Source organism: Sturnus vulgaris, chromosome 18 (genome assembly GCF_052056855.1).
Source record: "Sturnus vulgaris isolate bStuVul1 chromosome 18, bStuVul1.hap1, whole genome shotgun sequence".
NCBI lineage: Eukaryota > Metazoa > Chordata > Aves > Passeriformes > Sturnidae > Sturnus > Sturnus vulgaris.
Window position 1 is genome coordinate 5,282,100 of NC_142260.1, and position 25,693 is coordinate 5,307,792.

Sequence of the window (25,693 nt, forward strand, 5' to 3'; positions counted from 1 at the left end):
CCGCCGCGCCCCGCCGCCGCCCGCCACCATGTACCTGCACCCGGAGGCTGCCAGCGCAGGTGAGCCCCGGGCCGCCGGGGAGGGGGGGACGGAGACACGCAGGACGCGGGGACACACACCTGGGGGTGTCCGGCCGCTCGCCGCCCCCCGGGGATCCGCCGTGGCCGCTGCCCGCTTCCCCCCCGCGCCTCCCCGGGAGTTACGGTAGTTTGGGGAGAAAGTCACGGCCGCCGCTGTCACCGCGCTGCGGAGCTGCCGGAGCCACGGACACCCAGCACCCGGCGACACCCCAGCCCCCGCGGGCATCATCCTGCTCCCCAGCCCCCCAAAAAACACGGGGCGAGCCCCAAATCCTGCTGGGTGTTGGCGCCAGGACTAGCATCCAGTACATCCCCCCCTCTCCTCACCCTGAGGAGCTGCTGGAGCCCTGGATTCCCCCCGGGACACCCGAAGCCCCGGGTGCAGCATCCCACTCCCCAGACCCCTAGCAAACCCCCAGAACCCCGGAAGAGCCCCCAGTTCCTGCATCCAGACCAGCATCCAGCGGTCAGCATATCCCTGCTCCTCACCGCCCGCCCCCTCCGTCCTTCTGGGGGTCCCCCAGCCCAGTCCTGCTGCACCTCCGGAATGACACCGGGACACGCGGGGGTGGGCAGCTGGGGAAGGGGCTTTCTCGGGCGCGGATTTGCTGAGCTCATGCTCGGAAGGCAGCAGTCGGCTCCGCACCAGGGAATCTGGGACGCTGGCGGGGACGTTTTGGGGGTGCTCGAGCCGGTGCGGAGACACAGGGATGCTGTCGGAGCGATGCGGATCAGCGGGGCCTGGCAGCTGTCCCCGGCCGTGTCCCGGGGCCCGGGGAGCGGGCAGAAGGACAGCGTGTCCTGCGGTGGCGTGGGGACGTGCCGGCGGGGACGCGGGGACAGCGGGCGCCGCCGGGGAGAGCTGCAGGTGCCAGGCCTGCGGGATCCTTGGGCCGGCTGGGGAGCGCCGGGCACCGCCACGCGCTGTCACCCGCGGCAGGTGACGGCGTCACTGCTGCCCGGGACTTGGCAGCTCCGGCCGAGCTGCCTTCGAGGGCAACTTTGTGCCTGCCCGCAGGCTGAGCGCTCCCACCGGGAACGGCTCCATCCCGTGCCACCGAGACCCCGCAGGGATGCCCGGAGCTCGGCACGGCACTGTTTGGCCCAAGGTCACCCGGCGGGTGGGTAGCAGAGGGGGGACGCCGGTCTGTCCCCGCCGGCAGCAGCGTGGCAGGGCTGCCCTTCCCTCCCGGTGCCCGAGATTTGCCCCTGCTTTGTTCCCCCTCCAAACTTTGCACCTGCCCCAAATTTGTCCCCCTTGCCCCTGACAGATGTCCCCGTCGGCAGCCGGTGGGCCACCGACGGCTGCTTGTGTCATGGCCAGCACTGCTGGACGCTCCTAGGCAGAGCTCGAGCTGCCGGATTTGGGGGGACAGACCCCCTGTCCCCGCTTCCCAAACCCCGTGCTCCCCGGTGCTGGGGCTCCCGTCACGTGGGAGTTTTCCCACGTCACCGGCGGCTGCTGTGCCGTGGCGCCTGGAGCCGTGGGGTGCTGGGGGTGCACACACCTGTGCAGGCACCCTGGCACTGCCTGCTTTCCTGGATCTTCCCACATTTCCTGGATTTTCCAGACGTGGTGCTGAGGGCGTGACGGGTCTGTCCCCCACCCTGATGGAGGCTGAGAGGGTGCTGGTAGCTCATATCCCCGCAGGATTTGGGAAGAGCCAGCCAAGCCACATCCGGGGGTGAAGCGGTGCCTGTTGTCCCTCCAAAACACTGCCCGAGGTGGCACCAGCCTCGTTCTCCTCGTCCCCTGCTCCGTGTCACCGTGTGGGGAGAGTGGCTGCGGCCCCCAGCACTGGCTGCGTTTCATGGGCGAAGATGCCGGGAAATTCGGGAAACTTTGCTGTCCAGGGAAAGAGGGATCTGGGGGGTGACGTGGAGCCCGGAGGTGCTGCTGGGGACGTTCTGCTTCTGGGGTCGGAGACGCCCGAGGGAGTCTGGTCTTGGCCGGCAAGGGGTGTTGGGAATTGGGATCAAGCTGAGGCGCTTCCCAGAGCGGCTCCCGCCAGCTGGAGGCTTTTCGGGGAGCCGCAGGGGGCTGTGCTGCTGGGGGACCACCAAATGATGTGCCAGGAGAGCCGCTTCCGAGCGCGAAGCAGAGCTTGGGGCCGCCCGCAAAGGTGCCCTCTGTGCCACAGGGACAGCGTCCCCCTTGCTTTGGGAACATCGGACACCTCCTTTCCCCTTGCCAGACACCCCCCTCCATCCCTGTCCCCGCTGCTGCCACCAGCTGTCCCCTTTGGGGCGACGTTCGCATCCCCAAAGCTCCATCTTAGAGCAGCCAGCAAGTGCCGGGGGGCCCTGCTCCCCACGTCCCCATCTTTCCCGGCTGGAAGCGTTCCGAGCAGAGCCGCGCGGCGGCTGGAGGTGGTGAATCAATAACCAGGCAGCAGCTGCCTGTTTTCCCCCCGCATCGCCTCGGAGCGGGCGATGGATCGCCCTGATGTTGGCGCGGCCGTGGGAGCAGCTCCCCGGGGCTCGGGAGAAAAGCCGGGCTTGCAAAGGAGCCGGCACATCGCGAGGAGCGAGGCGGGGGCCGCCGGGGGGCTGGCAGCGGGATGAGGGAGCGTGACGGGCGGGAAGGCAGACAAAGAGCGCAGGGATGGCAGCGCACGGGCCTCGCCGGGAGCCGGGCACCTGCTGCAGCCTCGCGTCCCGCGCGGCGCCCACACGGAACGGGAGCTCCACACCCACCCGGGACCCCCATCCTGCGCCGCTCTGGGGTCCCCCCTCCCAGCCAGCCCCTCTGCTCCGGCCCGGGGGATGCTCCTGCCCGCGTCTCGGAGCATCCCCCGTGGCCTCACCCTGGCCCTTTGTCCGCCACGGCGAGTCCCTCCCATTTTCGGTGGCAGTGAGGGGGGGTCCACGCGGATGCTGAGCCCCCCACGGTGGGGGTTCCTTGCTCCCAGCAATCGCCACCAATTTCAACCCTTTCAGCCTCCCCACGCCCGCACTGACGTGTCCCAGGACCCCCCTGAGCACGGCTGGGGCACAGCAAGGACAAGGACTGGGGGGGTCCCCGCTGGGCGGGGGGTCTGGCAGGGAGGTCTTGCTGATCCCCCCTGACTCCAAGGAGCAGGAGAGGAGCTGGAGGCGGCTTTTCCAGCGCCTGATCTCGCGGCTTTTCCGCCTGCCGAGGAAGGAGGGGGGAGCGGGGAATGAAGACAGATGCAGATAATATCGCTGCCACCCCCCGGCCCCCGGGGGCTCAGCTACAATATCCATTATGGATGGATCCGGCGAGGGAACGGCTCCTGAGAGCCGCCGGAGCGCGGGGATGATGGGCAGAGCCCCAGCGTCGAGCAGGGGGACGGACCCCCCTGGCTGTGACTGGCAGGGGGCCTGGGGGACGTGTGTGGGGCCAGGCGGGGCGTGGGGGGCGGCGGGTTGGGATGTGCCAAGCGGAGCATCCTCCATCCCTGTGGGTGCCAGCGCGGCTGTGGCACGGGAGGCTCCGAGCCCGCCTGCCAGCTCCGGGTGCCCCCTCAGCGCCCTGTCCCCTCCTGGTGTCCCCAGGCCTGGCTGCAGGAGGGAGAGGGTCACCTTGGGGGGAGTTAATGAGGTTTGAAGGGAAGCGGTCGCGCCGGCGGGGACGGAGCCGGCGCGGCGGCGGAGGGACAGCGCAGCACAACAGCCCCGCTCCCGGCCCTCCGAGGGGGGCACAGCCCGCGGGATGCCCCCCGGGGGGGCTCTGGGTATCCAGGGAAAGCGGGGCGATCGGCTCTTCCCCTGCGGATGGGGCTGTGGGACTCTGGTGGCTGCGGGGGGGCGATGGGTTCTGTCCCCGCTCCACCATGGATGACCATCCCTGCTGCCCCATGGATGACCCTGCCTGCGTGTCCCTGGAGGATGCAGCCCCGGGATCAGGCTTTGCTGGAGGATTTCCACCACCCCCACCTCCCCCGGGCACCTTCCCACATCTGAGTCCCCAGTCCTTCCTCTGGGGCCTTCCTCGGCCCTTCATTCCCCTCCTCTGCCTCCTCCCTCCGAGCTGCGTTTCTCCATCTTTCCATGTGTTCCCCTCCAAGCCTCCTCTTCCTCTCCCAGCACCGCCAGCCCCTGGGTCTGAGGGCTGTGGCCGCCCCTGAGCATCCCCATCTTTGAACTCCCCATGGGAATCCCGTCCCCACGGTGGCCTTGCTGTCACAACACGTGGATCCCGGGTGACGTGCCTGGGGGGCACTGCCTGGGGGGAATCTGGGAGCTGGGATGCCAGCGGGGGGCTCGTGGAGCTGGGATGGGCTGCAAGGAGCCTGCCCGCCCCTGTTCCCTGGGAGCCGCTGGCTCTCTGCCTTCCCTCTCTCCTGCTGTCACCCGAAGGGCTCGGGAATGATGGAGAGCCCTGGGGCGAGAGGCTAAGTGGCGACGGCGCGAGAGCTGGCAGTGCCACTCGGGATGAGAGCCCAGCCCGCTCCTCCGTGCCCGCTGCCAGCGCCAGGAGAGGATTCTGCGCCAAGGGAAGGGGGGCTGGGGTGACTCCAGGGTGGGGAGCGATGCCCAAGGGCTCGTTTTGGAGCAGGGATGACGTGGAGCACCAGCCTGGCCAGGGGATGAGCGGCGTGCTCTCAGGAGCAGGAGTTGGGATGGGGATGGATGCAAACCGCGGGAGCAGAGGGGGCTCCGGGGTTCTGGGTGCTCCTCTGGAAGAGAGACGCGGTGGGGACCACGAGGCAGAGAAACCACACGGCTCTCCGGAAATCCTCGGCCAAAAATAGCCCGGCACCAGGGAAGGAGCGCCTTCTCTTGCCAAATTCTCCCTCCATCCCCAGCTCCTGCTCGCCGTGGCCGCGGAGCGGGGACGGGTGGCATCAGGGCTGGAGGGGACACAGGAGGGACACATCCATGCACGGCAGCTGATGGGGATAGGGGATGTCTGGGAGCATCTGCCCGAAGCTGTGCAGCGTTTTGGGACAGTGCTCACCTCCCCCAGCCCGCCGTGGTGGAGCCGGTGTTGGGAGGCTCTGCCACCCGGAGCCCCCCAGGACTAGCAGCTCGGCGTGGGGGAGGCAAAGCCAGCCGGATTGACAGCTCCGGGGGATGGACAGATGGCTGGATGGAGAGGCAGATGTGTACGAGGGATGGATGGACGGATGGATGGATGGAGAGATTGATGGATGTGTCGGAGAGGGGGACGCACGGATAGACAGACAGATGGAGAGCAGACGTTCTCGCCCAGAGCACGCCTGGGGTGCTGAGCTGTGGCACCACTCCTCTCCCCCGAGGCTCATCCTTGGATCCTGCCGGGCAGTAGGATGGCCGTGGGGCTTCCAATGATCCTTCACATCTACACATCCCCTGGGAGCACGTGGACAGGTGGCACCGCAGGACCCAGCTGGCCCAGCCTTCCAGCTCTTCCACGTGACACGCCAAGCCTGGCTCACAGCATTCCCAAAATGCCCACTGGGTTGTCACCAGGCATGGCAGCAAAGCCTCATCCCCCTCTGTGCCCATCCCTTCTCCCTTTCCCTGTGCCAAGGGTTTGGATTCCACGTTCCTGCTGTGCCCGCCGGGGTCCTGCCCCGCTCCCCTCCCCGGCCCCACACCCGGGATCCTGCACAGGAGCGAAAGCTGCAAATTCACAGCTTTTCAGCTGCATCCTAAAAATAATAGGTTTGGGAAATATCGAGCAAATGAGTGGGAGGATGAGAAGAGGAGGAATTAATGGCCTGGCGCCAGGCAGGCAGCATCTGGGAAGCCCCGGCGTGACAACGTGGCCACCTCGCTCGGTGCCGTGTGGCCCTCCACCCCGGCAGCACGAGGGCCTGCTCCGACGCCACATTCCTGCCCTATCCCTTCCCATCCCACAGCTCCTCCCCAGCGCCACCATCCCCATCCAGGCTCGGCATCACATCCCGCTCCGGCTCCGCAGCTCACGAAGGCGCACGGTGGAATGTCGGGGGGAGGAGGGGAACGCGCTGCTCGCTTGGCACCTTCTCCCGCTGCCCTTTTCCCGGGAATGCACGCGTTTCCGCTGCCGGTTTGGCGGCTTGGCACATGGAGCCGTTTCTCCATGTGGAGCTGTGGATGTCGGCTTTGATCACCACTTCCAGGGAGCTCAGCGGGAGCTTGGCCTGGGGGGGCTCCCCGCAGCTTTGATTTTGCCCCCCGGGGTACTTGGCATCCATGGATTTCGCCGCTGGAACAGGATGAGTGGGAGGATGCTCCAGGAGATGGAGCTGTGATACTGAGCAGCTGCAATGTCCACAAAAGCTGGGAATTTCGGGGTCTGGACACAAAAATATTGCCTGGACAAGGCCATCCACTGTGACACCTGCAGAGAAGTCGGGTCCAGCCATGGTGCTACAGGTGTGAGGCTTGTTCCAAAGCCTTTGCTCATCCAAAGCCTCCGGCACTCCATGGAGGTTCCAGCCTCTCCATCCCAGGATAGCAGGAGCTGTAATTTGGGAGAGCTGGAACCATCCATGGATGCCCTTTGCAGGGGCTTTGCCTTCCCAGCTTTGCTCCAGGGCTGTGAGCTTTGGCTAGAGGTGATGGCAGAGCTATCGGATGGCCCTGAATCCTGGGATAGGCACAGGGAAACAGGGAGGGAAACGGGTGGAGCTGCCCGTGAGCCTCATTGTGCTGGGCTCGAGCGATTCCTGTCCTGGAGCTGAGTGTGCACAGGGCCACCAGCACCACAAAGCCACCAAGGTGTCCAAGGGCTGCTGGGATGCACAGGGTCACCAAGATGCCAGGGCCACCAGGATGCCCAGGGCCACCAGGATGCACAGGGATGCTGGGATGTGTAAGATCACTTGGATGCACAAGGCTACAAAGATGCACAGAATCACTGCGATGCCCAGGGCCACCAGGATGCACAGGGATGCTGGAATGTGCAGGACCACTGGGATGCCCAGGGCCACTAAGATGCTCAGGGACACTTCTGGGTGTCCCTGGAATGGCTGGGGGCTGTGCCACGGCTCCCACATCCACCATTCCTGAGCCGCGTGTCGGATCCGTCGGCATCGGCTGTTCTTCCCTGCTTCGGGTGTGTCTTGCCGGATCTCCGGCCCACACGCCGCTGGAGAGGACTAATCCCTCTTGGATCTCCGCTCCTCTCCTTGTGCCGGGGTCGGGTTTGAAGTGTTTCCTCACATCCACAAAGGCCGGAGTTCGCTCGTGCTCCGGAGGCAGCTAATCCCGAGCCCGCAGCAGCGGCGGATAAAGAAGGATAGGCACGTGATTGCATCCCTGGCTCCCAAACATTCCCCATCTCCCACTCCGAAGTGGGCATTGTGAAGGGTGCAGGGTGTTCCCAGCTTGTCCTAGATCTACCATGGAGACCCTTCCCCTGAATCCAAAGCTCTCTCCACTGGCACAGGGATCCTCTCCCCTGACATGAGGACCCTCTGCCTGCATCCAGAGCCCTTTCCCTCTGGAACAGGGACCCTCTTCCCCGGCTCACGCAGCACCGCACAAATCCCACGCTGGAGAGCTGTGGAGCTAAGGAGGCAGGTAATCCTCTCATCAATAACGGCCTGGAAAAGTGGAATTATATCCCGTCAAGTGGCATTGAATCCTGATGAAAGAGCCGCGGGGATGTTCCACCCCCTTCCCAGCCTCCGCAGCATCCCCTGCTCCGCCAGCACGTGGGACGGGATTGGGACCTCCATCCCTCCGAGGAGAGACGTGGGGTCTCCGCCTCCTAGTTCCCCTCTCACTGCGCCCTTGGGATGAGGCAGGACCAGCCAAGGGCCGCTGGGATTTGGGACATGGCCTCAGGGACCCCAGGGCCGTGGACCCTCAAGTCCCACCCAGCCGTCTCCACGCTCCCGCCTGGATCCGCTCTGGCAGCCGCGGAGATTTATGGAGAGCGGCGGGGAAGGAGGGCCAGCGGCTGTGTAAACAAGCGTCGCGTTTTCACCTTGTCACCCACGCCCGGGGCTGTGTCCCCGTGCCACGCAGCTCCCCGAGTCCCCCCCTGGATCCACTCGCCCCAGGGCATCCCATGCCGCGCATCCCAAAGGGCACAGGGACCCTCACACCGCGCCCCAGGGTTGGGGACGCGCCAGGAACTCCGAGCGGCTCCGAGTCTTTAATTAACCGAGTGCTAATTGCCTGGAAAACGAGTCATTTAAGTCATGCTGAGGGCGGCGCAGCCTGGGGGCTGGAGTCGCTCCCCCCGCCCTGGGGACACGGCGTGATCCCACTGGGAAGGGCCGGACCCACCCCGAGCACAGGGACACCCCTGGAGCCCCCCAGGCGGGATCCCGCTGGTGAATCCATCAGGATCATGGGGTGACGCCAGGTTTGGGGATGTGGTGGCACCTTGGCACGGGGAATCTGGCCCCGGGAACCGGCGCTCACTGATGTACCTCTCCAGACACAATTTGGCCTCTGCAGTGCCCACCCCTTCCCTCGCCTTCCCCTTTGATTCCCTCTCTCCAGATCAATTTGAGGATGAACTTGACCTCGGCAAGGACCGAAGGATCTGTTGGAGCTCCGGGCTAAACCAGAGGGGTCACGGTGTTCCCAACCCGGAGCAGGGAGCACCAAGCGGGAGGCAAGGAGGGCTCATCCCAATTCCCAGACTGCCCAGTAAGGCCCGGTGCCCCTTGAACTGGTCGGGGTCCCACCCAGAAGGGGTGCTCGGCGCTCTCCGGCCGTGCCGGCTGCTTCCCATTCCCTCGGCAGCTTATCCAGCCAGGGTTTATAAATGTTGGAAATTAAGGGCTGGTCCCAAATTCCCTCCTAGGCAACAGTTGCTATGTGAGTTTTATACACAGGCTCCTCGTGATCCGGGAGCGATGGAGGAGCTGCCTTTGGATGGAGAGAGCGCGGGTGCTGCAGGGGGGACCTGTCCCCAAAACCACCCCCACCGCATCCCACCCTCATCTTCTCCTCAAGGAATTTTTATAAATCTCCCCTTCATGGCCGCCATCCCCTTTCCTCGTCTGATTCCAGCGGGGATGTGGGAGCTCTGGGTGCCTCGGCACGTGCTGGAGGCGATTCCAGAGCCCTGATCCCCCCTTCTGGTCCACTCTGACTCACCCCGGCCTCGGAGCCGCCGGGAAATTTCGTTACAATAACAAGGTCTGCGGGTGAATTAATTATTAACATTTATTGTTTAATATTTATACTGCAGCACCGCTCCCGGCGCTGCTCCGGCCGCGCCGCCTCCCGCCGCCAGCTGGGGCTCCCACCACGGACAATCCCATCCCAGCGGGCACGGCGGGATGCGGAGCAGCCACAGGGATGCTGTGCTGGGGGTCCTGTCTGGAGACAAAGCTGAGCCGGTTTGGGGTCCCACGGGATCCTTCTGAGCCACCTTGGGGTCCGTATTCTCACCCCACAGTGGTCATTCCGCATGCTGGGAGCATGGACGTGAGTGGAAGTGTTGGATGAGGTTGATAGGTCCTTCCCACGCTTTTGGGATCCCCACGGTTGCCCCCACGGCCAGGCTGGGGAGGAGAGGGTCTGCACTGTCATTTGGGATGAATCCACGTGGATTGGCTCATACAGCAGCAGCCGCGGCCTTTGTCGGCTGTGCCAGCGCTCCCAGGGTGCCAGGGAGGATTAGAGCTCCAACCTGAGCTCCTGGGAAGCGATCAGGGCCGGATTTTCCCCAGGACACACTCACTGGGACCCCAGAAACCAAGGAGGTGGCCACCGTGACGGGACACTGCACAAGGCGGTTGGAACCTGTTGGACCACATTCCCCGTGTTTTTCCTCCCTGGAAACACCCCAGGAACACCCCAGGATTTAGGTCTGACTCCCCCTTTGTGCTCTGCTCCCCCCAGGGACCCCCTCCCGCGACGTCCTCCTGGTCTCAGCCATCATCACCGTCAGCCTTAGCGTCACCATCGTCCTCTGCGGGATCTGCCAGTGGTGCCAGAGGAAAATGGTGAGTGTCCGGCTTCCCTCCCGACCCCCGAGCCGCCGGTCAGAGGGCAATTCCCTCTTCCAGGGCAGCAGCCAAGCGGAGGCAGCTCCCGGGAGCTGCCGGCTGCAGCTTTTATTTGGGCTTTTCCGGATGTGCTAATGAAATGTTTGGGCGAAACTGTTTGTGTGGCACAAAGGGAAGTTTCCAAATATATGGATATATATTGGTGACGAGCCGGAACGATCTGGCCCCTGTCCTGCTGGGCACGCTCCTGCCTGGAAAAGCCCCGTGGGAAGGCGGCCAGCCCGTCCCTGGCAGCGCCAGGTGCCGTGAGCCATCCCCGCCGCCCTCTGTGCATCCCTACTTCTCTCCCTGATTCCCACCGGGGGCTTAGGACAGCGCTCCTTCCCACCCTACATCCTTTCTCCTCCTCCTCCTCCTCCTGCTCCTCTCCCGGGAGCAGGACGTGCTCGGCCACGTTTCCTTCCTTCGCCATCGGAATCGAATCTGGGTCAAGTGCTGCGATCGCAGCGGCGCTTCCCCCCGGGGAGATGCCCACTCCGAGCCGTGGGAAGGCAGCATTCCCTTGGGAATGGGAGAGGAAAGCATGGCGATGAGGCAGCGGGAGAGCAGAGGGTGAGAAGGGCCCTTCCAGGTGCCACCCAGGGGATGGGGAGACAGAGCTGGCAGAGGAAAAAGCACTGGAAAGGAGGAGGCTGGAGCTGGCAGAGGAACAAACAAGTGTAAATTGGCCGGGAAGGCGCATCCCAACCGGCCCTTGACAGCACCCGGAGCTGGAGCGGCTGTGTGGGAATGACGGCCAAGCCCAGCGGGCCAGCTCCGGGCAGTGCCCGCACGGCCACCGCTGCCGTGTCCTTACGAGCCCCGAGCCGCCACAGCCAGGGGACACAGATGAGCTCAGGGTTGGGGGATGATTCCCTCTGGGATGGCCTGTGAGCATCCAGCAATGTCAGGCACGCCCGTGCTTCCCGGCGGGATTAGCCCATGGGCATCCAAGGAGGTCCAGGTGTTCCCCTACAGCTGCTGACAGCATTAGCCTGGGGCATCCCAGGATATCCAACATCCCTGCAGTTTCTGGCAGGATTAGCCAATGTGAATCCAAGGAGGTCCAGGTGTGTTTCTCCACAGCTCTCAGCAGCATTAGCCTTTGGGCATCCAAGGAGATCCAACATCCTTGCAGCTCCTGGCAGAATTAGCCCATGGCTGCCCAAGGACACTCTGCTGAGGGTCCAGGTGTCCCAGCAAGCCAAGGACATGGCTCCATGTGGATATGATGAGGCTGGGAATAAGGAGAAAGGAGAAACATTCCCATTCCATAGGCAGGCTGGATCAGGCCTGGCTCCTGAGATCCAGGACCAGTGGGTTGGAAGGGCCGGTTTTCCACCCCATGCCATCCCATCTCATCTACCTGGCACTGCATGGAACATCCTCGCTCCCAATTGTTGGATAATTTGCATTAATTGTTTCCTGCCCACCCTGGCTCAGAGCAGCGTTTGGAACCTGTCGGAGTGCCCTGATTATCAGCCCCAGTTTGGAGCCAGCTCCAGCTTCATTATCCTACAGCAGCACTTCCCTGGCACTGGGAAAGGTGAACTCAATTAATTCAGGCCCAATTAGGCCTAAAATTATCCACTCCTTCCCAGTGAGGCCATGGAATGGGATGCCAGTGGAAGTGGCCATGAGCCCCCAAGGACCAAGGGATGGAGCCTTTGGGAATTTTGCTGTCTGGATGGGTGGGATGGAGCCTGGAGACCATAAGAGAAAGGGCAAAATCAAAGTGGTGGCAGTTCCCATCTTCCACTGAGATACTCTGGGGGTTCTCTGCCATCCCCTGACCCCCCTCTCTTTTCTTTCCCACAGGGAAAGCGTTACAAGACTTCCCTGGAGACTGTGGGAACTCCTGATTCCAGCCGAGGCCGCAGCGAAAAGAAAACCATCAAGTAGGTGCCAGGATGGGGGGGGGGAGAGGAAAGACAGAGGTGGCCATCCCTTCTCCCAGTGGGAGAGGGGCTCTGGGAGACTGGGAGAGCTGGTGGGTGTCTCCAGCATCCTTGTGTATCCCACTGAGCTGTGGGCATGGTGGAGTCACGGGAACATCAGCGTGGGTGTCCCCAGGGATGCTCCAGGCCTGGGTGTGTGGATTCTGAGCTCTGCCAGGCGGGACTGGAGTGGCTCTGCATCCCAAGGACATTCCATGGAGAGAGGAGAGCAGAGCTGGGGCATTCCACAGCGCTGGGTAGGGAGCGAAGTGGAGGCTGGAAGCTGAGAGGTTTCTCCTGGGCATCCCAGATCCAGCACTGCCTCAGGCTGTGCCCAGGCACCTTCTGCAGTACTCCAGGGAGGAGGAAGCTGGACCACCGGGAGGGAAAAAGCTCCTGCCTGGAATAAGCCTATGGAAAACTTCCTCCCATGGCTGGCCTGGGTGTTACTGGGGTGCCTGGATGGCTGCTCCCAGCCAACCAGGATGAGCTGGGAATGGAGGGGAAGGAACATCCCACCCGATGTCATGGCACAGGCAGCTTTCCCAAACTCCAGCACATTCTATACAGCCGGGATCAACCCAGAGCTGCAGGTGGGCTCTGGGGACTTTTCCACCAGTCTCCCAGCACCAGCGGGGACCTGCTGGGGACCCCGGCCCCTGGCACGCAGCTCCCAGAGCCAGGTGGTCCGAGTTCTGTGCTGGCAGCAGGGTGGTTCTACAAGGGAAGGGATCCACAAGGAAAGGGATCCGGAAGTGAAGGGATCCAGAAGGGAAGGGATCCGCAAGGGTCTCCAACACGCAGCAGTGCCACGGTTAACCAAGCACTTCCAGGACCCGGCTGCTGAGCAGGCGAGGACACACGGACACACGTGCCGAGGGCACACGGACACACATCTGGGAATGCCATGCAGGCACTGCGCTCGCCGACACGTCCCTAACCCCCCACATCCTTCTCTCCTTCCCAGCCGGTGGAGCCGCCCTCTCCTATCTTTCCACAGCTCTTCCCATCCTTCCATCCTTCTGTCCGTGTCCGTGTGTGTGTGTGTGTGTGTGTATGTCGGTGTCCGAGGGGTGGGCTCCCCGTCTCTCTCCGCAGGATCCTGGCGCTCCGGGGGCAGAGGGCTGCTTTTCCTTCTCTCTCGCAGGAATTCAGCTTCTCTCTCTTGTATTTCCCTTTTCTTTCTCCCCCGGAATCCGGCCGCTGTAGCGATCTAGACAGAGACTTTTGGAATAACAATGACAACACAGTGCAGCAGAAATGGAGCTCCTACCCTCCCAAGGAGTTTATCCTAAACATTTCTCCTTACGCTCCGTACGGTGATCCGCGCCTTTCCCTCAAGTGAGTCTCTCCTTACCGGGTTTGCTCCGTGTAGTGAGTATATGGGCAACACCCACTCGCCTTCCTCCTCCTCTTCCTCCTCCTTCTCCTCCTGCTCCCGGGCTCCCCGCACGCCACCCCATGGGCCGTCCCATGGAGACGAGCAACCCCTCCTTCCCGCATTCCCGGGGCCGGCCGGGATCTCCCTCCAGGACGGGGTTGCGCGTTGGGGGCACCCCCTCGGCGCGGGGACGGGTCCCCCCGGGGCTGGGCTGCCGGCGAGCGGGACCCCCCTTCCCGACCCCTGTCCCTCCTCCGCCCTTTCTCTTGGATGTTTTGCCGAGGCCCCCGCGCACCCCGCGGCCAGGACCCTTTTTTTTTGCAGTGCTGATGTCTCTCTTTTTCTCTCTGTCTGTCTGTCCGTCTCTTGTCCGTCTGCCCCCTCCGGCTCTGTCGCCCTCCCCTCATCCCCTGACGGCTCCCCACGTTTTCCACGTCCATCCGTGTGTCCGTCCGGCTCCTTTCGTGTCTGTCTGGGGGGGTCCGGCCGCCGGCCCGGCCCAGTGGCTCTCTGTTATCAGGGGCCAAGCTGACGGCGTCGGCCGCCGCCGGGCTGTCCGGGGACCGCGACGGCCGGCCCGGGGACAAGCAGCGGCTCGGCGAGGATGGAATGAGGAGCAGCGTGTCCGCCCACAGCGAGCCCGGAGCGGGAAAGGCGGCACGGGGCCGCTGGCACACGGTGCAGAGCCACTTGGCCGCAGGGAAGCTCAGCCTGTCCAAGTGAGTGAGCAAGGCACGGTCCGGCACGGCACGGCCACGGCCACGGCCGGCGGGTCCGGGCGCCCGCTCCCCGCTGCGGATGCGCTTGGATAGGGGCCACCAACAGGTCCCCAGGACCACCGTGCCGAGGGAGACGAGGCGTTTCCCGTTCTCCTAGCGGTATTTTGGCTCAGGGACAGCAGAGGAGGCAGCCGGGCAGGAGCAGCACCTGTGGGTGCTGTCCCCAGTGTGTTTCCAGGGCTGAGGGTGGCCCTGTCCAATGCCGGTGGGAAGAGGCTCAGCATTCCTAACTCGGCTTTTCAGGGCAGGCAGCGCTACCTCGGAGGTGTCCCAAAGGCAGGAGGTGCTGTCCCATGCTCCCATTCGCTCAGGGACAATCAGGGACAGTGTGTGCCATCTTCCCTTCGTGCGCTCCCTTGACCCCCGGCACAGCCACCGGACCCGGCGCCGGCACCACCACCTGATGATGCCGAGGAAAGTTGAGGAAAGTCCGAGACTGATCAGATTTAGGGAAAATCCGAGCTCTGTCAGGCTCTGCGGGGCTCCAGGTCGGGGTGGGGGTCTCGGCGAGACCTTTCACTGCCGGCAGCGCCGTGGCTCTGGCGGGGGTGACGGGGGTGTGCTGGCTGTGCGCTCCGTCCGGCGTTCCCGGTCTCTGCTCCGGTTCTCCGCGCTGGGATGCGGCAGCCGGGGGGTCCCAGCAGTAGCGCCGGCACTCCGGGAGAGTTCGGTGACACCGCCCGTTCGGCGTGAGGCTGCTCCAATTGGGCACTGAGAAACAGGAGGGACAGGCGAGGAAAAGCGGGAGCGGCGCGGCCTTCAGCCGACACCCCGCTGGGAATGCGGACAGACGGATGGGCTCGGACAGACGCATGGGCTGGCGCAGGCGGCAAGGGCAGGGTTAAGGGGACGTGAAGGAGCATCCTGTTCTCCAGCATCCCCTTGACTGGGGGTGTCCCGGGGTGCAGGCCTAGGGTCTGGCTGTGCCGGTGCCAGGGGATCCATCCGGGCACGGGCAGGGCGCGGTGCCGCCTGGCACGGCGCTGGAGGAGCTCGCGCCTCCAGCTGGCGCGGGGCCGACAGGAGCCAGATTTAGTTTCCTGTGACTGAGAGGTTGTAAATTGAACTAATTTAGGATTCGATAGAAAAACGAAAGGAGGTCGGCGTCGGCGCGGAGGGGGAGGCGGCATCGTCCGGGCAGTGCCTTCGGTCCCGGCCGTGGGGCTCCGTCCATCCTAGCTCTCTGCTCCTCTCCACTCCCTCCCCTCCTCTCTCTCTTTCTCCCACCTTTCGCTCTTTCTTCATCACTTTTTTTTTTTTTTTTTTTTTTTTTTGGTTTTTGGAGCTGTCTGTCCCTCCTCGCTCCTACTCTGTCCCCGCTGCTAGCATTGCACGATGGCACAGCTTCTCCCCTCGGTCCCAGCCGGCAGCGCCGGGACGGGGACAGGGTCAGTGGCTGCTGCTCAAGGCCACTCCTCAGTGCCAGGCGGTGGTCCGGGAAGGACTTTCCTTCCCTGATCTCGTGGCCACGAGCTTCCCAGGCTGCCGTGGGCAATCCGGCGCGGTTGCATGGGCTGTGCCACGCATGTGCTGCATGGCCAGCGCCGCTTCCTTGGGGCATCCCGCTGCTCCCTCCGCTCCGCCGCCCACACGAAGCCCGCCCGCCCCGGGCCGGGCTGCTCCGCTCTCCGTGTCCCACCAGAGCTGCGTCCGTACCCCTCCCTCAATTCCATGATCTTCCACCCCGGGTGGAGCCTGGCTTGGGCCTGGAGACGCCTGGCTGGAATGTCACCACCGCGGGGGTTCGGCCCCTGCAGCGGCGCTGCGGGATTGGCCTCTCCCCGCAGCGCCCAGCACGGAGGGGACGCCGAGCCCCCGCGGCGCCGCTGCTGGGTGCTGGGCTGGACTGGGAGGGACTGGGACGCTGGGATGGGCTGGCTGGCAGCACGTGAGCGGGCGCCACGGGATTTGCCTCCACGCAGCAGCCTAATTATCCCGCATAGCAGGTCGGCCGGCGTGCTGGGAAGGCGCTGGCGGAGCGGCGGCCGCGGGAGCGGGTGGGCATCCGGCCCTGGCGAGCCCCCCGGGAGGCAGGATGGTGGCGGCCCGAGCCCCCCGTGCCGCCGGCAGGGCCGAGCCGCGGGCGAGAGGCGGAGGATCCGGGCGCTGCCCCCGCTGGCTCCCGCCGGAGCGCTCCCTGCGCTGGGGCATCTTCTCTCTAACTCTCTTCTTTTCCTTCCTCCAATTTTGCCCCTTCACCTTCTTCTCCTTTCTCTCCTCTCCTCTACCCTTCCTCTCCCTAAGTTTCGAGGACTCCACCCTGTCCACAGCCACTACCCTTGAGTATATCCCCACCTCAGCAGGCGATCCCAAATTCCAGAGGCCCCGCACGCTCGTGCGCCAGCAAAGTCTGCAGCAGCCCCTGAGCCAGCACCAGCGCGCCAACCACAGCCAGCCCACCACCAGCCAGAGCCTGGGCCACCTCCAGGCCCACAGCGGCTCCTCCACCGCCGCCGCCAACTCCCGGGGTTCCCGCGGTGGCCCGGCGCGCCAGGGCACCGCCGCCGGCTCCAAGCAACGGATGGCCGGGGGCAGGAGCCGCTCCAACCCCGGCAGCTGGGACCACGTGGTGGGGCAAATCCGCAACCGCGGCTTGGACATGAAGTCCTTCCTGTAAGTGTGCGTTTGCCATCACTGCCCTCTCTGCATTCTCCTCTCCACCCCCCCCCCCCCCCATACCTCTCTCCATCCCTTCCCCTCCTTTGCTCTCTCCAATCCATCACTCTCTCATGTGCTCTATCCCTCTGCCCCTTTGCTCTCTTCTTTCCCTCTCCATCCCCCTCTGCTCTGCTCTGTCCCTCTGCTCATCCCTCTCTAGAACCCTCGCTCCTTCCCTCTCCTCTATTCCTTCCTTCTGCTCATCTCTCTCTCTCCTCTGCTCCTTCACTTGCCCCAGCGCGGCTGCTCATCCGTCACCTCCTTGGGGACACGCTGCCCATGGCCTGCAGGAAGGTTCATGCCCCCCCGGCTCACGGGGGGCTCAGGAAAGGGGCTCATGCACTTCCCCAGTGTGCTTTGCCACGTCCCTGGCCATCCCCTTCCATCCCCAAGGACGGCCACCAGCGGGGTCCCCAGGTAGTGGTGTTGTCCCAAGTTGTCACAGGGCGGGTGGCAGAGTCTCCTGTGCTGATATCATTTCCCAGCCGGAGGAGCCGTGGGATCATTAATCTGCCTTAACCCCATCTCCTCCATCGGCGCTGGATTTCCAGCATCAAACCTCAGGGACTAATCCGAGTCCCGTGTTGTCACTGCATCCTCAGCATATGACATTGTCCCTCCTCTGCAGAGCTGAGACCCTCGGCTCCGTCTTCCCTTGTATTCTCCATCTCCTCTTTGGCCGCTGTTTCCCCCCTGGCATCCTGGAAAAAGGAATGCTGAGGTCCCAGCTTTGCTTTCCGCAGGCTGGTGCCACTTGGAGGGGGACGCAGGACTGACCCTGCCTTTCCATGACTTGACACAGCACTTCCTGCATCAGGATTAGACGAGAAATAAATCTGTGTATCCATTCCCGCTCTGGTGAGAAGGTTGAACCTTCCTCCAGGCACCCTAGGGTGCGCTGCCCACGATCCCCTCTCCGCTCATCCCTCTCCCAGGTTCCTCCCAGCTCCATTTCCCAGCTTCCCAAGGTGGAGCTGCGGCTCACCAGCCACCCCGAGGGTCACGTTCTCCCTGTTTACCCAGCACCGGTGCTGGTTCCAGCCTCTCTTGGCGGAGTGGGAGCAGCCGCAGAGCCCAGACGTGCCGAGTCAGCGCCACTTTCCAGCGGAGAAGCCGCTGTCATTTCCCTCCGCCTCTTTCCCGATCCATCGATTTTTCTTTCGCTCTTCACCCTGTTCACCCTCCCCGGCGCCGCGGCGTAAATGCGATTACTAGACCCGGGCGAGGACCCGGAGAGGGCAAAGAGCCTTGGCCATGGCACCGCCAATCCCTTCCTCCATGGAATGATGTCACTCCTGTCACACTTTCCCTCATTCCCAGCCCCTCCAGGCACATTTTCCCCCCTTCATCAGGATTTTGGCATCCTCCCTGCCCGGACCGGTGGAGGAGAGGGACAGCGCGGGTATCCACGCGTGCCGGGCTCCCTGGAGCCGGCGCCTTTCTCCCCACAGCCCTGTGCACCCATCCCGGCCATCGTCACTTGGCAGGAGCCGGCGGGGACAGCCAGGGTCCCCTCGCCGCCGGGGGTCCGCGGGACGCCGCCGGCTCCTGCCGGTTCCCTGCCTGACGCTGTGTTCTCCTCTCTCTTTCTCTCTCTCTCCCGCTGCCGGCGGGGCCGCCCGGGCAGGGAAGGCCGGATGGTGGTGTTATCCCTGGTTTTGGGACTCTCAGAGCAAGATGACTTTGCCAATATTCCCGACCTGCAACCCGCTGGGACGCAGCCGAACCAGGCGAACGCTCAGGGGGACAAGAGGTATGAGCGAGGACGAGGCCAGTCCCGCAGGAGGAGGAGACGAGGGCCTCGCCCAGGGTGGAGGAGGAGGAGGAGGAGGAGGCTGGCCTCGTGGAGCGCGAAGGTTGGAGCGGCACAGGGTGGCCCAGCGGGCACCGGGACGTCTGAGCTCTCCCTGGCACCGGCACCCGCGGTTCTGCCTCCGGAGCAGCGGCACCGAGAGGACCCCCATCCCTTCCTCCTCCCTCCTCCCTCCTTCCTCCCCCTCCTGCCCTTCCCGGCCCTGGCTGCATGCGGGAGGGCGGGGGGAGGGGGGGACACGCGCTGAGGGACAGGAGGTACCCCCCAAGTGATGCCGCATGGGCTGAGCCGCGACCCATCCCGACACGCTGCTGCCACCTCCATCCCGGCGGGATGGGCAGCTCCCCTGGGAATCCAGGAACACCGCTGCCGTGGCAGGGGGACAGAGCGAGCGCCACAGGCTGGGGGGGACGCCGTAACCCCAGCACGGCACAGCCCCTCGCCTCCCGCTGCTCCCCGCATTCCCGACGTGCCGCAGGCTCGGCAGCGCATCCAGCCCCGGCACCGGCGCCCGGCCGCGGCCACCGGCGCTGGCTGGCAGAGGCACAGGGTCCGTGCGCCGCCGGGAGCGGGTGTTCATCCCCTCCGGAGCGGGGAGGAGGTGTGAAGCCGGCGGGCTCTGCCTCCCCGTGTGCTCGGCGTGCGGATGAACTGGCACCGTTCTCGCCCGCCGGCTATTTTTACCCCGCTCCGCTTGGTTTCGCTCCATCTTTTAGCACTTCCCTCCCCGGCGTCGCGCTGCGCAGCCGGTCCCCGCCGGGAGCACCGGCAGCCCGTGCCGGCCGCCGGCTGCCCCGTGCCGAGGGGACGGGGACGTGAGACACGGCGGGTGGGTGGCTGTGCCGCAAGACCCCGCTCCCCGCTTGCCGCAGCTCCCTGCTCCGAAACCCCATCCCAGCACATGCATGGCATTCCCCACCTCCATCCCTCCCGCTCCTCGTTCCCTGGGCTCCGCAGGACGCGGCGGGATCGGCCGGCGGAGGGGACTCTCTCCGGCAAGCCTCGGCTCTCTCCCGCCCACCGACGCTGCGGACCACCCGCTCTTCTTCCTCAAAACATCTCCTCCATCCCTGTTTCGCAGCTTCTTCCTTCCAGCCCGTCCCCGGCGGCTCCAGCCTGGCTCCTCGGCGTGTCTCCTGTCCCAGCGACTCCGTCTGTCTGTCCAACCACCCCGCTCCTCTCTCCCATTCCCTCCTGGCAGGCCGGCGCTGGACGACGCTGCTCCTCCTTTCTTTTGCTCTCTCCCGCTCTCTCTCCCGCTCTCTCTCCCGCTATCCGTGACCTCCGCCGGCATTCCCGGCTCCACCGGCGCCTCCTCGCTCAGCGGCCCCGCCGCCGGCTCCTCCGCCTTCATTTTCCCTGATTTTAACCTAATTTTGCCTCCCCAGCTGCCTCGGCCTCTCCAGTCCTTCCTGGGTGCCATCCCGTGTGTGCGTGTGGGTGTCCCCATCGCCCCCCCATGTCCCCTCCCCGTGTGTCTGCGTGTGCTTGGCGTGGTGGTGCGTGTCCGTGGCATGTTGTGGCTTCCCGTGTGTCCCTGCGCCTCTCGGTCCGTCTGGTGGTTTGTCACCGTGTCCCAGCTCGGACAGGAGCCGTGGCGGGGGGAGTGGAAGCATCCCGGGCTGCCTGTCCCCTCCGCCACGTGCCGATGTCCCGTTGTCCCCGTGCCTCGTGGCAGCGTGGCCTCGGCGCATTCCCGCCCGTCTCCATCGCTGCTCTGTCCGTCTGCCTCCCGCCGCTCCCGGCTGCCCACCCTGCCCGGCACCGTGCCCGGGAGCCACCGTGCGTGGGGACAGCCAGGACAGTGATCTCAGGGGTGTCTCAGCCACAGCAAAGTGGGGTAGCAGGCAGAGAGCCCACGTGGAGCACCCATGGGTGCCTGGCGCCCACCGGGGTAAAGGGCTTTGGTGTGTGAGGAGCAGCCAGAGCCGCGGGTGCTGTGGGGACCACGCTGTCCCTGCCATCGCCGTGGGACGTGGCCAGGGGGACCTGCTGCTGCTCCTAAAGGTGCCAGGCCACCAGCTGGCTCTGGGAGCAGGACCGGGATGCTGGTGGGCTGCAGCCACAGCGTGTCCCGGCAGAGTCCATCGGGAGCTGACACAGCCCAGGCTCGGTATCCGCTGGGAGAGGGCGCCCGGGAAGCCCCTCGCTGCCTCTCCCTCGGCTCCCGGCCCCTCTCCTCCAAGGCCTCTCTTCCCACAGGTTGCCGGCCGGTGGGAAGGCTGGGAACGCGGCACCGGCACCGGGGCAGCCGCCGCACGATGAGTCCGACCGCAAGACGGAGCCGCACTCCTCCGTCTCCGACCTGGTCAACTCCCTGACCAGCGAGATGCTCATGGTGGGTGGGTGGGGTGCGCTGGGTTTGGTGCTCTCCACGGTCGGTATCAACCCTCCCAGCTCTTCCCTGCGCCATCCACAAGCACTGCGGCACGTCCCTGCCCGCTGTGCCGAGTCCCCGTCGGCTGAGCCGACGTGCCGCGGACGCGTTCCCCAGGCTGGCACGAGGGAGCAAGTGGCGCTGGACACGTGAGGGATGCGCTGTCAGGAAGAATTTGGCTAATTGGAGCTCCCGTTCCGCGGGACGAGTGGCGCCGTGCCAGGAGCCGTCGGAAGCGGTGGGGGCAGCAGGAAGCCGGGGAGAGGCTGATGTCCCCTGACAGCTGGCGGGGCTGGGGTCGGGGGGACGGGGGTCGGGTCCCTGCCAGCCCGCAGTGCTGCTCTCACCTCCCTCCTCTTCCCCCCTCTTGCAGCTCTCCCCGGGCTCCGAGGATGACGAGGGCCACGAAGGCGTCAGCAGGGAGAACCTGGGCCGCATCCAGTTCAGCGTCGGCTACAACTTCCAGGAGTCCACCCTGACCGTGAAGATCATGAAGGCGCAGGAGCTGCCCGCCAAGGACTTCAGCGGCACCAGCGATCCCTTTGTCAAGATCTACCTGCTCCCCGACAAGAAGCACAAGCTGGAGACCAAGGTCAAGAGGAAGAACCTCAACCCGCACTGGAACGAGACCTTCCTCTTCGAAGGTATGGATTGGGATGGACTGGAGGGGATCAGGGTGGGAGCGGAGCCTCGTGGGACCCTCCTGGGGTTCAGCTCAGCTCAAGCCACCAGAGTGGTGGCTGTTGGTGATGTGATGGGTTGGCCAAGCCACCGGGGCCAGGCTGGATGTGCATCCCACAAAGGGGACGTGGGGGAAGGTCTGGAAGGCTCCGTGCCCCCGTGAGTGGGTGCAGATGTGGGAATTAATGTGGCAGCAGCTTCTTGCGCCGTGGGCTCTGCCTGGTGTCACCAGGACAGGAAGGGTGGCACAGTCCTGGAACTGCTCCTCATCTCCTCTGGCTTTTCCATCTCCTGCACAGGGTTCCCCTATGAGAAGGTGGTGCAGCGGGTGCTGTACCTCCAGGTCCTGGACTACGACCGCTTCAGCCGCAATGATCCCATTGGAGAGGTGTCCATCCCGCTCAACAAGGTGGACCTGACTCAGATGCAGACCTTCTGGAAGGACCTGAAGCCCTGCAGTGATGGCAGTGTAAGGCCCTGGACCCCTCCCATCCCCTGCGGAGGGGAGGTGACCCCCTGTCCCTGCAGTGTCCCAACAGGACCGCCCCCCGTCCCAACAGGGACATTTTCTGTTGCAACATCTGACAGAGATTTCCTCTTCCCAAATATTATATTAAGTAGCCCAAAATCTCATTTTGGGTCAAACCAAACTGTTTCAGGTAGACCTAAAATGAAAGGTTTTTTCCTTTTCCTGCCTCCAGCAAGACCAGAAAATGTCCCACTGGGGGCGGCCCCATTTCCTCCTGCCCTGATTTTCTGTGCTTTCCCGAACCCCACCCTTGCCCTGCTCTGGCGGGGGTCCCTAAGCACCCTGTTCCCACAGAGGAGCTCTGGGGGGCGTGGGTGTCCTTAGGGAATGCGTGTGTCCCACAGGGAAGCCGTGGGGAGCTGCTGCTGTCGCTGTGCTACAATCCCTCGGCCAATTCCATTGTGGTGAACATCATCAAGGCGAGGAACCTTAAAGCCATGGACATCGGGGGCACCTCAGGTACGGCGCCGGCTGTCCCCGATCCCGGGCGCCATTCCCTGGCTCCCATCCGGGGCTGAGAGCGGCTCGTCTCCCGCCAGATCCCTACGTGAAAGTGTGGCTGATGTACAAGGACAAGAGGGTGGAGAAGAAGAAGACGGTGGTGATGAAGCGGTGCCTGAACCCTGTCTTCAACGAGTCCTTCGCCTTCGACATCCCCACGGAGCGGCTGCGCGAGACCACCATCGTCATCACCGTCATGGACAAGGACAGGCTGAGCCGCAATGACGTCATCGGCAAGGTGGGTGACACGCCCAGGGGACCCCCAGGTGGGAACTGGGGACAGCCAGGCCCGGGGCTGCCGGCACCTGGCGCCATCTCCAGTGTGGGTGCCACAGAGGGGCCGGCACTTTCCCAGAAAAGCAGGGATGGAGCATGGGGAGGGAGCCACACCGGGATGGATCCCACCCCCTGGGATTAGTCCTGGGGATGAGAGCGGCGGAATTATCCATTAAATCACCCAGCTCATCGTTAGCGCAACGATGACAAATGAGCGCCGTAATCTCCGCCCATGATCCCCAAACGCCGCGCTGGGATCGGGAAAACACATAAATGGGATAAATCCATTAAATAAATCCCCGGATCAGCGCCGCGGGCTGCCGGGCAGGGGCGGAGGTGGCGGTGTGGGCACTTCCAGGGATGGACAGGCAGCGTCCATGATATCCCACTCTCCGTTAAAACCCCGCTGTGGCCTGAGGCTCGCTAATCACTTTTGATCGCATAATTAGCAGCGAGCTCTGCTCCATCCCGGCTCTCTCGGGCGATGATCCGCTGAGCCGGAGCGGTGGCACCGGCTCCCCGAGGTGGCAGCAGCAGCAGCGAGAGCTGGCACACGCGCTTTTCCGCGGTGCCATATGGAAAAATCGAGGGATAAAAATAGCCCGGCTCCGTGCCGAGCCCGGAAAAGCGGGGCTGGAGCAGTTTGGGGGTGAAACCGCCAGCGCCGGGCAGCGGGATGGGGATGGAGCGGCCGTGGTGGCTTCAGGGATGCGTTTCCCGCAGATTTACCTGTCCTGGAAGAGCGGTCCCGGCGAGGTGAAGCACTGGAAGGACATGATCGCCCGCCCGCGGCAGGCGGTGGCACAGTGGCACCAGCTGAAGGCCTGAGCGCCCCCGGACCGCGGGCTCGGGGTCCCCCTCCCAGCTTCCAGCCCCTTCCCGCGGTGCTCCCGGCCAGGGGCCGGCGGGACAGCGGCCTGGCTGGCGGGGACCCTGCGGGAGGATGGGGACGGAGCCCCCCCGACCCCCCGGGTTCGCCTTTCCCTGGGGTGTGGGGGGTGCGGAGCCGCCCCCAACCCCGGCCGAGGAGGTGCCAGAAGCGATGTCCCCCATCCCTATTCCCACCACCGGGCAGGACTTCTGCGAGTGCTTCCAGCCCCGCTCCCGGAGCCCCTCGGCCCCTCCCCGGCCTCCCCCTCCCCTATTTCAGGGGGTCAGGCTGCGGGTGCAAGAGGGATCCTCCTCCGTCCCCTTTCAGCTCCATAAAACCTCTCGGAGCCGCCAGAGGAGCCACGGAGCCCCCCCTGTCCCGCCCCGTCCCCTTCGCGCCCTCCTCGAGTCTCCCGGGGCGGGTGTGGGACACCGAGGGGAGGGGACAGCCCCTTTTCCTGGGATCGGAAGCCATGACACAGTTCCTTATCCAAAGCGGGCTCCTTCGTGCACTGCCTTCAGCCGGGTTCGATGCTTTACCTCCGTCTTGGGTCTCGGCAGGAGCGGGGGGTCCCTAATCCGCCCTGAGGACCCTCGGTCCTGCTCTCCTCCCCACCTCGGGCTGGAAGGGGCCCCTCCGGGGAATGCGGAGCTCCACAGGGTCCTTTTCCAGCCGGGTTGCTCCTGGCCCACCCCCGGGGATAAAGGGTGGAGCGAGCGCTGTTGTCCCCAACGAGGGCAGGTGACATTCCCTGGGCTGGTGGCTTTCCTTGGGACAGCCAGCCTGGCAGGATCAGTGCCAGCAGCAGCATCCCCCCGGAGCCCTGGGATGCACATGCCAGACCCCTTCCCGCTCCCTGGGACCCCCAAAAACAGGGACAGACTCACCTGGGAGCCCCACAGGGTGACAACGGGGTCGGTGGTGGCTCTCCGTGGCAGACGCCGGATCATCCTCAGTCTTCCTGCTCCCCGCGTGGCACCCTTGGCTCCCAGCAGCTCCCACAGCCCCAATTTAGACGATTTTGGACAATCTGGAGAGAAGTCATAATACTGCTATTACAGTAATAACAACGCTTTTAGGGACATTTGTATTTTTGTCATATTCTCTCTTTTTTTTAACATAAAAGAAGAGACTTACATGCCTGGGGAAGGGGTGGCAGGGCCAGGGCTGTGCCAAGCTGGGTGCCCCCCGTGGCCCCTCGGGCACTCCGCTTTTCCAGGCTGGATTCCTCGTCCGCGGTCGGGCTCCCCGGGGGTTTGTGTGTTCATTTTTAACTCTAGAGCTCGTAGCCGTGATCTTGTTCAGGTTCTCTCTTCTTCATGTGACGGTAACATCCAACTGGTGTGTAAAATACAGAAAAAAAAAAAAAAAGACAAAAAAAGACAAAAAAATACCAAAAAAAAAAAAAAAAAAAAAAAAAAAAGATAAAAAATCCAATAAAGAGCCTGGCCCTGCCTGGCTGAGGAGCAGCTGGAGTGGAGGGTGCCCGGCTGGTGATGCCAAGGATGGGACACGCAGGGCGGGGCGTTTCCTTCGAAGAATCCTATTTTTGGGGAGCGGGGCCCCTCGTTTTCTGGAGGCAGCCCCTGCTCTCAGTAATAAAGGACAGTCAGAAACTGCCAGTGTGAGTTGTCTCTGGGATTGGGGGAATGCGGGGGGCGGATCCTGGGGTAGGAATGGTGGGCACCATGGCTGAGTGGGCATCCCTCCAGCACTGAGCATCCCCCTCCCAGCGTTATCCTTCCCAGTTCTGAGTATGCACCCACTATTATCCCATCCATTACCCAGTATCTCCCCAAAACTCTGGGATCCTGCTGGGATTGGGATGCCCATGGGGGCTTCAGGGAGAGCAGTGACCCCCATAGCCTGCTTGGAGCTAGGTGAGTTTCCATCCCATCCAGGTCTGGGCTGAGTTCCTTG

The 25,693-nt window shown here is 64.3% G+C and overlaps 1 protein-coding gene across 3 annotated transcripts; it reads left to right on the forward strand.

Moving 5' to 3' along the window:
• On the forward strand, nt 1-25,389 carry SYT7 (synaptotagmin 7). Of its 3 annotated transcripts, XM_088175530.1 has the most exons (13): nt 1-59; nt 9,825-9,928; nt 11,789-11,868; nt 13,117-13,248; nt 13,792-14,007; nt 16,312-16,680; nt 18,353-18,478; nt 20,741-20,876; nt 21,289-21,559; nt 21,896-22,065; nt 22,470-22,584; nt 22,665-22,864; nt 23,626-25,389. In XM_088175530.1, exons 1-13 carry the CDS (start codon nt 29-31, stop codon nt 23,728-23,730), a joined length of 2,055 nt encoding a protein of 684 aa, XP_088031656.1. In that variant the 5' UTR covers nt 1-28; the 3' UTR covers nt 23,731-25,389. The 3 variants fall into 3 exon arrangements, with proteins under 3 accessions (XP_088031656.1, XP_088031658.1, XP_014734216.2); XM_088175532.1 differs by lacking the exon at nt 13,792-14,007; XM_014878730.2 differs by lacking the exons at nt 13,117-13,248; nt 13,792-14,007; nt 16,312-16,680; nt 18,353-18,478.
• The last annotated feature ends 304 nt before the right edge of the window (nt 25,390-25,693 follow it).